This window comes from Gastrolobium bilobum, unplaced genomic scaffold, assembly GCF_033153095.1.
Source record: "Gastrolobium bilobum isolate Gb01-03AN ecotype WA unplaced genomic scaffold, APGP_CSIRO_Gbil_v1 utg4431, whole genome shotgun sequence".
In the NCBI taxonomy this organism is placed as follows: Eukaryota; Viridiplantae; Streptophyta; class Magnoliopsida; order Fabales; family Fabaceae; genus Gastrolobium; species Gastrolobium bilobum.
The window spans coordinates 191,912-205,961 of record NW_026899844.1 but is presented as its reverse complement, the minus strand read 5'-3'; the positions used below and the strand labels follow the sequence as shown (position 1 = coordinate 205,961).

The window sequence follows — 14,050 nt, the reverse complement described above, 5'->3', positions numbered from 1 at the left end:
GTGAAAAGTTTGCTCTAACAAACTCGGGACATTTTTCATAGAAAAATGATTTAGACAACAATAACAGTCTTTAGATATATACCGAATTTAGTCTTAAACATCAAGAACTTCAACACTCATCAGGATTAAAACTCTAAAGCCCATTTCTTTTCTCAAATGATATAAAAGTTGAATTCAATACATGATATCTTAAGTACTAATGTTCTATTAATATATTTGCTAAGGATTAAGGAAACATTAAGCAGTGCCAGTGACTACCGAGTGAGTGACGACCCCCTAAATCTGAGTCATATGACGACCAGCATGTATCATATATATTGTAATAATAAGTTGTTATTATTACTACTCAATAATTTAATCCTCCAAAGTATTCAATTTTCATTTGACATCATTGGCGCTTAAATGGAAGTTAAATAACATTAACTTTTCGAAAGTTAAATGTGAAGTATATGGATTATATATACCCAACCCTTTTATAAGGACTCTCTCTAGGCCCGTGAAAATATGGGCCGAGCTGCATATATTTTTATATGAGACTAAAACTATTTGAAGATTCTTTCGTTTCGTCTATCTCAAAAAAATAAAATAAAAAACTGGTCCAGCCCAGCCCAATCAAATTATTGGCCTGACAGCTCTCTGCGTTGTCTATGTAGTGTGTCGCGGAAGAGAGGATGAAAAAGAATCAAACATGAAATCAAATTCAAGAGTCCACACTCCATACTAGCTAGCCAGTGTGAAATTGTGTTAACTTTTTTTTTTCTCTTTCTATTACTGAATGTTCAACACACACCTTGTTTCAAGCGCTCACCTGTGATCACTAACATCGAACAGAGTGTTTCGTAACAGTATTAGGTGAGGAAGAATCATAATCATAATCAGAATCGAAATCAGAATCAAATGGGCGCACCAAAGAAAAGCGCCGCTAGGGTTTCAGAGGACCCCGAAGAATTGGCGCGGGTTCCCTTGCAGGCCATCCTCTTGGCTGATAGTTTTACCACCAAGTTCAGACCTATCACACTCGAACGCCCCAAGGTACTTAATCTCACAATTTAACCCAACCATTGAATGGACTTGCTTTTGTTGAACTTTACATTGAATGGACTTGCTCTTGTTGAACTTTACAACACAACATGCATTTACTATTTTTTTTTTTTGATGGTGTTTAAGGTGCTGTTGCCACTCGTGAATGTTCCAATGATAAATTACACCTTGACCTGGCTCGAATCTGCTGGTGTCGAAGAGGTTTTTGTTTTCTGCTGTGCTCATTCCAAGCAAGTGATTAACTATTTGGAGAAATCCGAGTGGTTCTCTCAGCCAAATTTTGCTGTAACAACTATCGAGTCACAGAATTCTGTGAGCGCCGGAGATGCGCTGCGTGTAATATATGAGCATAATGTGGTATGTTTTTGTCTTCAACTTATATGTTTTCAATTTTAAATTTATGTAGGCAGTTCCATGACACTGGTATCCACGTGTATTGCAAGACCTAAAAAGTTGATATTTTAATTTTTATTAAAAAAAATAGTTCTTCTTACTTAGAAATTAGAATTGGTTTTCAGAAAAGGCATCTTCTAGCATTTTTATTAACTACCTCCTGATCTAGATAAAGTTATTCTAACCTTACAGTTGAGATTGTAATATATAATATATGCACATATATAACAAACCATGGACTTGTTAAAATTTACTCCATTGATTGGAAAATCAACGGTTACAACATCGCACTTTTATCTATTGTGCACCCATCACTTTAGAGGAGCCAAATCCCCAGTTTAATAGGTTCTTTAACGGAAAAGATCAGAACCTTACATGTCAGCCACTGCCAGTCCATAGAATTTTTTTTTATGACTTAGTGCTGTAGTAAATTTTTTTATTACTGTTTACTAATCATGCTGTTGTTGTCGCTGTGTAAGTAATGATTGTTAACATAGTATCTTTTCACGCTCTGAGTAATCCATTGGGGCCATGTTTTGTATGGTAACACTTTTGGACAATTTGTTATTTTGAAGATACATGGAGACTTTGTCCTTATCAGTGGAGATACTATCAGCAACATGTCGCTAACTCAGGCACTTCTAGAGCATAAAGAAAGGAGGAAGAAAGATAGTAATGCTGTAATGACCATGGTCATTAAACGGTCAAAACCTAATCCAAATATTCATCAGTCTCGACTTGGTACTGATGAACTTTTCATGGCCATTGATCCTGATACCAAGCAACTTTTGTATTATGAGGATAAGGCAGACCATTCAAAAGGCATTCTACATCTTGACAAGTCATTGCTTGTCGATAATCCGTCCCTCTCTCTGCACCATGACAAGGAGGTTGAACACTTATCTTCAGTTATTTCTGCTTTACTTACAGATCAACTTCTTGCTCAAATGGAATTAGATTGTGGTGCTTATTTGTAAAAAAGAAGAAGTGAAAAACTAATTTCAGGGCAAAATGTATGTTATTATTTTTAATTCATGACCATGCACAAAATTTTATTGTTTAGCTGGAGTTTATGAGTTCCAGTGATGCTTACCTCAGAGTGGGCTGTGCTAAGAAATGATCTATTGATTCTCAATCAGATGATGTGTTATCAATCTCAGTTTATTTTCAGTTGGTAATTGAACTATTTACTGTTGTTATTGTTGCTTTATTATTATGACTACTTTGTTTGGTCATATCTCTGTGGTCTGGTACAACTTTATTGAATTTTTTGAGGTCAATATCTTTTCTGCAGGATTGTTACATTGACATCTGCTCGCCAGAAGTCCTCAGCCTATTTACAGACAATTTTGACTACCAACATCTACGGCGTCATTTTGTCAAGGGATTGCTTGTTGATGATGTAATTTCTCATCCATATGCTTAGTTGAGATACACTATTGTTTCAGTACTCTGCTTTATGTTATTCTTCGTGAAATTCTTCCTTAAGTCCTTGATGGAAGGAAAAAGCTTATCTTTTTATGATTTTTTTTTTTTTTTACTGGAAGAAAAGAGCCTAATTGTTATCTCTTATGGACCTTCTACATTCGTTCTGTGTTGCTATGTCTGACGAGCACATATGAAACACCGAGTGCTTTCTTGAATTGGTCATGTGTCTGCATGTGTTGGAACTTTTCCAACAATTTCTGGAAATGCTTTGGAATTGGACTTATTCATAAGTCTTATGCATTTCTTGCACAAACCTTCAAGTCTTTTGGTATACAGGCTCATTATTTGTGTTGCGACTACATTCTTCTATGGCTTATATTCTCTTGATTTTAGCATTATGTATACACCGCTTCAAAGTTGACCTTACATTAACTTTCAGATAATGGGGTACAAAATTTTTGTTCATGAAATCCACTCAGACTATGCGGCAAGGATTGATAATTTCCGAAGCTATGACACTGTCAGCAAGGATATAATTCATAGATGGACATATCCATTGGTGCCAGATGTTATGAATTTTGGCAACACAGCTACTAAACTTGAACGACAAGGAATGTATCGTGCTTCGGGTATGGATGAAAGTTTTAGTATTGTTTGAGTGTGCCAGCAAATAGTTTATTTCTGATAATATGGCTTGCTCGTATGTTGGTTCTAGTTTCATTCAATGATGTTTGGTTGCTTGATATGCTTTGTTGTTCATTTCCGATGAGATTAAGCTTTTTGAATAGTTTAATTATCGAATAATTATCATATTGTGGCTATGACATGTAAGATGGTTGTCTCAAAACTAATTTTTACCTATTTTCATTTATTTAATATATTACGTTTTGACTATTCTTTTCTCCCCTTTCAGAAATATCACAAGCACAATCTGCTGTCATTGGCCCGTTCACTGTTATAGGATCTGGAACCCATATTGGGAATAACACTAAAATTTTAAATTCTGTTATTGGAAAAGGATGTAAAATTGGATCAAATGTTCACATAGAGGGATGCTATATATGGGACAACATCACCATCGAAGATGGCTGTAGACTTAGACATGCAATTGTATGTGATGGCGTGACTATGAAGTCAGGAGCTGTTCTGGAACCTGGTGTTGTTTTGTCTTTCAAGGTTTGTGCCTTGTAGTATCTATTCCATTTCAGTCGCCATACTTTCATCCTTCATGTTTCTCTCATACGATTGTACTTGCTTCAAAACTTTTATGCTTAACCACAATGGTTATGTTGTCATTAAATTTAAGTATCAAAAGACTTTTAAACTAAAGTCTTTACTACATGCTTGAGAATAATTGAATCCCTTGTTTTTTTGGTTTTGTATTATAGTATTACAATATTAACTATTATTTGGTATAATGTTTGTTCTTATGGTGTACAGATATTAGTCTAGTTATTTATTTTCATTTTTCATGACCGTATATGTTAATCTCACTTTGCTTCCTGTTTATTTCAGTTATTGATTAAGACTCTGTCTTTTGTCAATTATTTATTATGTATACAGCTTTTGATGCATTTAGGATTTTTGTGCTTACAGGTTGTAGTCGGGCAGGAGTTTGTTGTTCCTCCTTATTCAAAAGTATCTCTATTACAGCAGCCAATTGAAGAAGATAGTGATGAGGAGCTTGAATATGCTGATAGTACTAGTGGTATTGCTGAATTTTCATAAATATTTCATCTGTGCCCGAGATATATATCCGTATATTTTATTCTCCAATTATTTAATTAAATAATTAGCTATGGATAATGTGATATTGCTAGCATATGAAATATTGGCTGGTTTAGGTCGTAAAGCAACACTATAGCCACAGATAATTTCTTTCCACAGAAATCAATTTTGTTGTATCTAAAGCTTCAAATGGGTATTTTGATCTTGATTAGCTGTTTTAGTTAAAAATATGACTTGATTTATTTAATTGCAATAATCTTTAAAAGAAAATTCCTGTGGTGCATTATAGTTCACAGAATCTTTAATATAATAGCTTTTTGGATTGGAATGTATTTCTTTGATTTCTGCTTGAATATTTCTTTCTTGCAAAACATTGGATCATTGTATCTAAGTGTTTTGATTGAATATTGTTGATTGAGAGGTAAGTCCTTATTGTTTTGCTTGGTTCTATAAGCTAGTGTATTTAGATAGTACAACAACAACAACCAAATTCTTCTCCCATTATGTGGGGTCAGCTACATGTATCAACCAGCGATATATGTTTTGTCAAAAAAGAAAATTACTTGAGATATAAATCCTTTTTAAAGGTTTCACTCAGAGTTTTTCTTGGTCTTCCTCTTTCTATCTCTAATTATTGGGGAGAAAAGTGTTGTAGAAAGACCCCAACTTTATTGTGATAACCAATTGAGGACCTCAACTTTATTTTCATTTTCAAATGAGGACCTAATTTTTTTTTAAAAATTGGATAATATTTATGTATTGAAAAAATAGGACATATATGCCATTTATTTTGTTCATATTATAAATTATTTTCAATTATCAAGTTGGATATTTTGTCTTTTCATCACTTTATCAATAAAAATATATTTTAATAAAGTTGAAGTCCTTAATTGGTAACGACCAAAGTTCAACCCCATAATTGGTTTACCATAAAAAGTTTAGGTCCTTAGAATTCTTTCAATTATTAGTCTATCCTCCATTTGATAAACTTTTTTAGCTGGGGCTTCTATATTTGCTCATATTATAAACAAATTTCTTTTGCACTGTGATATGATCGCAACTTTAAGGGTGCATGTGAGGAAAAATTGTAGGGGAATAATGATTATGCTGACTCAGCAAGTTAGTTCTAAAGAATATTCTGGATGCATAGGAATAGTATTGGGTATAGAGGGGGTCGCTGATGTTTTGGTAGTCAGTTATAAGGAGCAGGGTGATTGTGTGGGAGAGCATCTTGGCATGTGGAAGACCTTGGCTGGGCAACCAGATTGGGCTAGAGAAATCCTGATTTGGGAGAGTTCCCTGGAGTCTCTCGAACAAGCTCTAGGACTATCATTTTTTGGTCTTCCATTTCATCTCCAGTGTAATGGTGTTCTCTGTGTAATCCTTCTTTCTCTGTGGTTTAGTTATTCCCCTGCACTTACTTTTCAGCTTTTGGTGTAATTTCTCATAGCTGTTGCTGTAAATTCCAGAAAACCCATAAATAAATACGTTCTTTGTTGATTTGTGTTTCATTTCCCTTTGCTGCCCTGTTTTACTGGTTGGACTCTATCACTCTGTAATATGTATTGATAGGTTGAATGCATATGTTAAACCTTTCAATTACCATTTTTGCATATGCAGCCATCACCAGCAAAGTGGATAAGCTAGATGTAGAGATTGCTTCCCAAGTATTGGAGACACATTTTAGCCCTTCTTCGGAGGTTTGTTCCAGAAGCCTTTTCAATTTGTGATTTTCACCATTTGTTGAGTATGTCTCAACTTATTCATGGCAGGTCATGAACATTAAGCTTAGATGCAGTGATTTTTTTAATCAAATTACTAGATTATTTGACAACTATAATAATGAAAACAAGTCAAGGACCTGGTTGATAAATAATTTTAACGGATTTATTTTTACTTTTTCTCAAAACATTATTGCGTAATGTGTTTAATAATGTGCAACAGTTCTACCCTACATTGTGAAATCTTGTTAAAACATGTTGCTTCAATCATCAGTACTATATTGCCAACCATCACGACCATCACCACTTCAATGCAGTAAGCACTAGCTAATGCAATTGCCGCAACGTTGTTCATGCTGTTCCCTCAAAATAAAACTAGGGAAACAAAGAAAGGGGAAAAACAGAGAGAAAGAGAGGGAAAATATAGGTAGATATTTCTTGATATTGATTAAAAACCAGAGTTATGAAATACAGAACTGGTATTTATAGAAATACAACAATCTTGCAGAGCAAGCTGCACCTGGTCTAAACTAACTGAATGTTCAGTTGGTTGTTGCAAGACTGAATGCCTCGTAGGCATGACAGAATAGTTACAAGGGTGTAACCAAGCTACTCTAGGGGTTGAAGTACAGTAGTACTGCACCATCTAATACAGCTAAATATTAGCTAATGTAATTCATGAGTATGTACTCTTATTAAACAGCTATCTCGCCTAAAAGCTCAAGCTTGTAAGTGATGTCTACATTAATGGTTTTATATTAGACTTTTTTAACACACCACCTCACTCAAGAGCCCATTGGACTTGAAGGGTGGATAATGCATAGGCCCACCTACCCTTGTTAAGAAATTCCATAGTTAAATATTTATCAAAAGGATGAGGGGGCGAGAATCGAACACGTGACCACTTGGTCACAAGCTCTGATACCATGTAATGCAACCATCTCAACCCAACAACTTAAACTTGTAAGTGAGGTCTTCGTTAATGATTTTATATTAGATTTCTCTAACAAACTCTATTATCCCTAACAGGCATGCCATTTTCTCACTAGACTGTCCTAATTGCCTTCTCAGAGCAGATCTAGAAAATATTTCTTGGGGGCTGCAAATCGTAGATGATAATGTCTATTTTTTAATTAATGAAGAAATGGGATCTTCCCCTAGGAACCTCATCTCCTCCACGCTGATTTTGTTGGGGTATCCATACCCATACATTTATCGTTAGTTGTTTAGCTTTTCATTTTGGGCTTCAGTTGCAATTTGTACCAATAAAATTATATTCATTTAACCTAATTGATTCATATTATACATTTATAAAAGAATTTGCTTCTATGATTTCTTTTTCCTGCTAGGTAAATGTTAATAAGTAGTTACTTGGTTCAAGCTAGTCGAAGAATAAGTTTAATACATGATTTATTTTCATGCAAACTAGTAGTGAATGGCTTACCTTAAGGCTTTGCAGCTTTTGCGAGGGTAGGGGGTTGGGAATAAAATATTTGTAATTTTTTATGGGCCTTCCACTGTAAATAACATATATGTATGTAGGGAAAATTTTTAACATGGTTCTGCCCCTGTTGCCTCCTCTATCACCAACTAAGAAGCATGGACATGGCGACAAATAAAACTTAAGGTGTACATTAGAGCTTGAAGTATTCTGACATGGTTACAACTTACAACTCTTTTTTTTTTAGTGCCTGTTTGTTCTCCCCAACAAGGACCAGCCACTAATAATAGTTACTCTTGTTGCTTCGGTTATTGATGCATCCATTCACTTCCAAATTTTATCATTTCCATATTGTTTATATGATTTGATATTTAATGCGTGTTTTGATTAACTTATTTTAGAACCAAATTTTTTTTTTTAACAGCTTTCTAAGAGCGCTTTTAAAAAAATATTATCCCCCCCAGTGGGTTTGAATCTAAGAAACAGTCTCTTTGCAAATATGTAATGGTAAGACTGCGTACAAGTATTGTCGTCACCCCTACTCTCACTAGTTGCTAGTCGCGGTTTAATGGGTAGTGGTTTATAATTAAGATTTCCAAACTTGCAGTTAATCTAATTATTATTGCTAAGTACTTTTTTAGAGATGGAAGTTTCTAGTTCTAGCCACCAAGTTGTAGAATTTAATTTGCATTAACATTGGATGGGTGTTGTGATTTATTCAAATGCAAACAATTTTTGTTTTCCTGTCACCTATTGGGATGAGCTGTCAAGTCTTCAGATAATCAGCAGCTGCTTATTTTAAAACTGTGTTCTGTTTGGTTATTGTTATATTTGCTGGTGAGAAAGAGAGGGAGGGTGACTAATTTATGACTGTTGCAAGTTGCATCTAAATTAACAAGTCTACACGGGAGAGGAATGGCTTTAGCTACCATATGGATGGGTGTTTATTGTTAAAATTCAGCTCTTTGTGGATTTTGTTATGTGATCCCTGCCTTTCCCTTTCTTGATGAGTAGATAGATTGAGGCTATATATGAGAAATGTCTTTCTTCTGAGCATTGACAAACTTCTTTCCTGTGATGGAGATTTTTATATTTTGTTACACTAATATTTGGTTGATAAAAATTTCAATTTATAGGGAATTTATTGTTTCTTAATACACTTTCTTCTATTGATCAGCTAGGTGTGGGTGGGGTTGGTTATGTTTGGTCAAAATGTGAAGGGGGCCATGAAGAAGAGTGGAGGCATTCAGTGGCACCTATTCCTGCAGATAAAATTTTGGAGGCAATGAAAACCATGGAAGATGATCTGGAGTTAACTCATGATGGCAGTATTCTCCCACCTTCTGGAGAGCTGAAACCTAATTCTAACAATTCAGATGATGATGATAATGAAGACTCTAGAGACGACTCTTATTACTTTGAGAAGGAGGTGAGCATTTTGACCTGTAAACAACTTGTATCAGATGCATGTTGTGGATATCAAATTTTCAAGTAGTCCATCATTTGCAGGTTGAAGCAACTTTTCTCAGGGCTGTGCATGAAAGCATACAAGTAGACCATTTGATCTTAGAAGTCAACTCTTTGAAGTATGTATATACTTATTTGTATTCGTTAAAGTTGAATGTAGATTGTAGTCTGAAGGAGACCTGTTCCATTTCATCTGATTTTCAAGCATAAACATTATATATATTTTTGGATGTTAGACATACTTTAGAATGTGGTAAACCTATGTTTCGAAGTTGTTTGCATATCTTTGGCGGTTGCATCATATAATATGAAGACTTTTGAGTTTCCTTCAGTTTTCGTTTCCAACTTCCTTTTTGCTTTCTATTGGTTCTCTTACATATGCTATCTCATGTTTTGTAAGTACTTTCCGTTCTCTCGGCTTCCTGCTTTCCTCTTTTTCAGTCTCATGTTAATTTTTCATGTGCTTTCTTAAATTAAGCATTTACTCAGTTGTTTTTGTGATGTTATTCATTGAGAAATTGGAAACAGAGGAGGCAGACACTGGTTGTTGCAGTATAGAATTTCTCGAGTTTTGTGTAAAAGCTGAGGGAAAGAGGGCGAGCCTGGAGCAGTGGTAAAGCTGCTCCTTTGTGACCGAAAGGTCGTAGGGGAGGAATCAAATGCTAGGACTAATTGTTATACATTATCCCTGATAAGAGATCTGAAATGTGCTTTCTCTAGACCATCCAATTTCCAACTGCTCTTGTTTAAATATGTTAAAGAATTGGCACTCCATTTTGTCCAGAAGGCATGGTATCTTCATGGAATGTGTTTAGAACTATCTTCTTTCTGCAATTTTTTGCCAACGTTGTTCTCAATATATGATTTGATTGTTTTAAATGATGACACTTCTAAAATGCACTCACCGAGCGTTAATTTATAGAAACTTTGACTTTTTTTTTTTTTTTTTGGGTAAGCAACTTTGCCTTTATTTATGTGGTAGGTTGTCATACAATAAGCTAACTGCTGATTGTGCTGGAGCTGTATTTTATGCAATGATGAAGTATGCTTTAGACACCCCCCATAGTTCAGCTGGTGAGTTTTCCCCTTTCTCTGTTGTTACCTGATCCATTTAATCTTCTCCATTCTTTTCTTTATAAGGCATTCCTTTCTTATTAAATCAAAATAACTTCTAGAATTTAGTTTAGAGCTATGAACATACTTGGAAAACTTGGCGTCTTGGCCTTGTCAGAGGTACCAACTAACAAGTAACAAAATTTGAAAAATGATCAGGACAAAGGAATCAACTGGAGGCTCCAGTAAGAAAAGTGGGTCAAATGGAAGACAATGCAATTAAAAGGGTAGAGGAAGACCTAAGAAAATATTAGGAGAAGTCATTGAAAAAGAATATGCTGGATGGTTTTACTGAAGTTTTGGTTTTTGATAGAGCCCAATAGTTTTTGTTGAACCATGGAGCTGACTCCTAGTGGGGTAATAGTTGGGGGCTCTTGCTCATCTGATTTTACTTTTTATCACTTTGTAAAGGGGATTAACTAGTTATACGTAGTTTTTTTGTTTTTTTTGTTTTTTTTTTGGGGTACTCACAATGGTTGCTTACAGATTTTATTATTGTTTGGGATGAATTTTTTCAGATAGCTTGATTCAGAATGCCCAGGTTGTACTTAAAAAATGGAAAAAGGTTCTTACATCCTATCTGATTGACTTGGATGAGCAGGTGCATCTGTCAATTCTTTCCCCTTTACTTGTTGAAGTTATTCATTTTCACTTGTGTAGTGTTTTTTAACTATTAGAAGATTACTGATTATCTTGCATTATTTTTATTTTTGTATGAAGCCTTTTGGAGAATGTTCATTTTTTGCTTGTGATTTCATCATCATCCAAATCCATTTTGTAAGGCTTAAAGAGAAGACTATCTTTCACAAAATTAAACATGCAATGCTGCTTTTTTGCTGCATGTTGGCTGGAGTACTAGACTCGAGTATTGTTACCTTGTTCTCATACTAATTAAATGTCTACATTTGGGGTGCACGTTGTTTTTTTGTTAATGATTTAATCCTGTAACTTGTTTTGGAGCATAGGCTGTAAGTTCTCTGTGCTGAAGTGGGGATTTCTCTGGAAGTGTCAATAAAATTAACGTTTGGATTCTCTGTTGAGCATTCTTTGAGCTTGGCCTCTATTTCATCTGATAGTTACATTGCAGTGGTCTTTAAAAGCTATTACTTATCAGGGAAAGAAAAAGAGAAAGCAAAATGATCTTTGGTTGTGTGAAACATGATAGCACTTTAGTAGTTCAATGAACTTTGAGTTGTTACATAAGATCGTTAATTTTTGAAATATGGTTATGAATTCTCTAATATTTCTGTCAATAATATATTTGTACATATACATTTGGCCATTTACTCGATGCTTCGCTATTTGATTTCCATTACTTAATGGTCTGCCCTCTGCTCAAATTTTTTACTCCAGATTGAAGTAATACTAAAATTTGAAGAAATGTGTTTGGAATCTGCTAAGGAGTTTGCTCCATTGTTCACAAAGGTATGCTTATCTCTCTCTAGTTAGACTTATTGATGTGTCTTCATTCTGTTAGTATGCAGATCCGACTATAAACTTAGCTGTATATATTTCATAATTATTAAATGTATTTTTATATCTTTCATAAGCTAGACTTGTCAATGTTTTTTGCACATTAGGAAACCTATACCAGCTGACTCAACTTTAAATAGTGTTATATCCTTTGGTCAAATAGAAATTACTTTTAAGATCAATGGCATTTTATGCACTGTCGTTCTGTCTGAAGCCAGTAAGTAAACAATGTTATGAAATGGATTTTATCACAAAAGTAAGGTTCCTGCAAGTTCTCATGCTCTAAATCTTGGGTATCTAACTTTGTTGGCAGCAGCACAGTTCTTTTGTGACATTAAGATTTGGACAGTTCTTAATCGTAGGCTTTTCCCGTTGCTCATATACTTATTCCGTGTAACATAATTGGAGTGAATAGTTTCACAATCTCACGCTGCATTTGATTTTCTTTCCCTCCTTTTGTCATGACTTCTTAATTGCATTCAGATTTTGCACTACATGTATAATGAAGATATTGTAGAAGAAGATGCTATTTTGAGTTGGGAAGATGAGAAGAAAGACGCAGATGAGTCAGATAAAGTTTTTGTTATGCAGGCCCAAAAATTAATTCAAGTGAGTAATCCTTATGTATTTTTTTTACACTTGTAAAACTAAGTTGCAACTTGCGATTTCACAACTATCGTATGAGATGCATTACTTTTTCATGTAAGCCTTTTTTTATCATTTCTTGTTTGCAGTGGTTAAAAGAGGCACCCGAAGAAGACGAGGAGGAAGAATAGAAAGGATTTTGCGAGGCTAGATACTCCTATCTTTTTCCCGGTTCTTTTATCTGGGGAACTTAAAAGGGATTTTTCCTGGTTCTTTCATCTGGGGAACTTAAAAGGGATTTTTGTGCATTCATCTATGCAGGAATTTTAACAGGGGAGCTATTTTGACATGTTTCTTTGTATATCATGTTGTGGAGGAATAGAATCTAATGAAAATTGAAGGCTTCCGAAGAACGCAAAGTCTCAAGTTTGTTACAATGTATGTCCACTTATCTGTCAATTTTATCTACACAACAGGTCAAGTGTCATGAATGTCTCAAATTTTTACTTTGACACCTTAATCACTAATGGAGAGGCTGTTGAAATGCTTAAGCGAACTATAGTCATTATTATTAGGGTTAAATGTAAAAGAACTCCAATTTCGTTATTCAACATTAAATGAGTAATTTTCTGGTTACAAATTCTATTTATAACATTATTTGATGCTCAAATTAAATGATCCTATGTATAACCTGCTTTTTGCAGCGGCGTTGTGATTTGATGACGTGCCTAATGTGTACATATTGATACAAGTATATAACATATTGCGATTTCTTTTTGCATATAGCAAGCAGCTTTATTGTATTGGCGCTGTTAAATTTCCTGATTTTTTAGCTCTAAGATATTCTACATTTCGTCACACGTCAACTCATCAAGCAGTTATACGTTCCTCGTTCAACCTTTGTATTAAAAACATTGAAGACCTAAATTACATTTGGTGGAATGCTTTGCGAAACTGAACCCAAACATCAGAAGTAGCTGGAAGCGACCTTGTTATTCACAGTCCCTAGTAGTATCTTAAAACTCCCAAAAAGCAAATGGAGCAGAAACCACGGGTTGCCAGTAAACAACCCAACACACAGGCTGATGCTTTTTATTTCCTCCATCGTCGCCCGCTACTCGTGGAACTCATGTACACAAGGTTAAATCGATGATCAGAAACCAGGCCCAGGGGGAGGAGGCCCACCAAACAATGGGCCACAGCAGCTCTCCAGAAGACAGCAGCAGCAGAGACAATACAAACTACCATCAAATGAGGGTTTGAGTCAAAAAGGATTAGTATATGTGAAACAAGGGTTTTATTAATCTTATGTGACATGATATAAGTGGATTTTCTAACACACACAATAATGGAGAGAGAGAAAGTGAGATGATGAAAGAGAAAGAAAAACATGTGTACTTCATCTTTTTAATGTGTGTGTAGGAAAGTGAAGTTATGTTATGTAAAATAATAAACATAAAACCCGTGAAACAAATGTCTCCCAAAACAAAGATGCTGCAAGTTTCCAACTTTTTGTGATTCACAAAACACCCTTGAAAAAGAGTTGGGGAATCCTGATAGTGAGTTCTGGCTGATGATCACCCATGAGATCACCAAACTCAACTAAGCCCACCCCAACTCTTAAGCTAAGTGTTCCTTTCTTTTTCGCCAGGTTTCATTT

The 14,050-nt window shown here is 34.9% G+C and overlaps 1 protein-coding gene across 1 annotated transcript; it reads left to right on the top strand.

The window, feature by feature from the left end:
- Positions 1 to 700: 700 nt before the first annotated feature.
- LOC133293858 (uncharacterized) lies at positions 701 to 12,912 on the top strand. Its single transcript, XM_061492476.1, has 15 exons — positions 701 to 1,032; positions 1,168 to 1,398; positions 2,010 to 2,324; positions 2,729 to 2,836; positions 3,302 to 3,491; positions 3,776 to 4,038; positions 4,459 to 4,570; positions 6,211 to 6,290; positions 8,930 to 9,181; positions 9,262 to 9,338; positions 10,202 to 10,293; positions 10,851 to 10,933; positions 11,686 to 11,757; positions 12,289 to 12,414; positions 12,540 to 12,912. Exons 1-15 carry the CDS (start codon positions 898 to 900, stop codon positions 12,579 to 12,581), a joined length of 2,178 nt encoding a protein of 725 aa, XP_061348460.1. The 5' UTR covers positions 701 to 897; the 3' UTR covers positions 12,582 to 12,912.
- Positions 12,913 to 14,050: the final 1,138 nt, after the last annotated feature.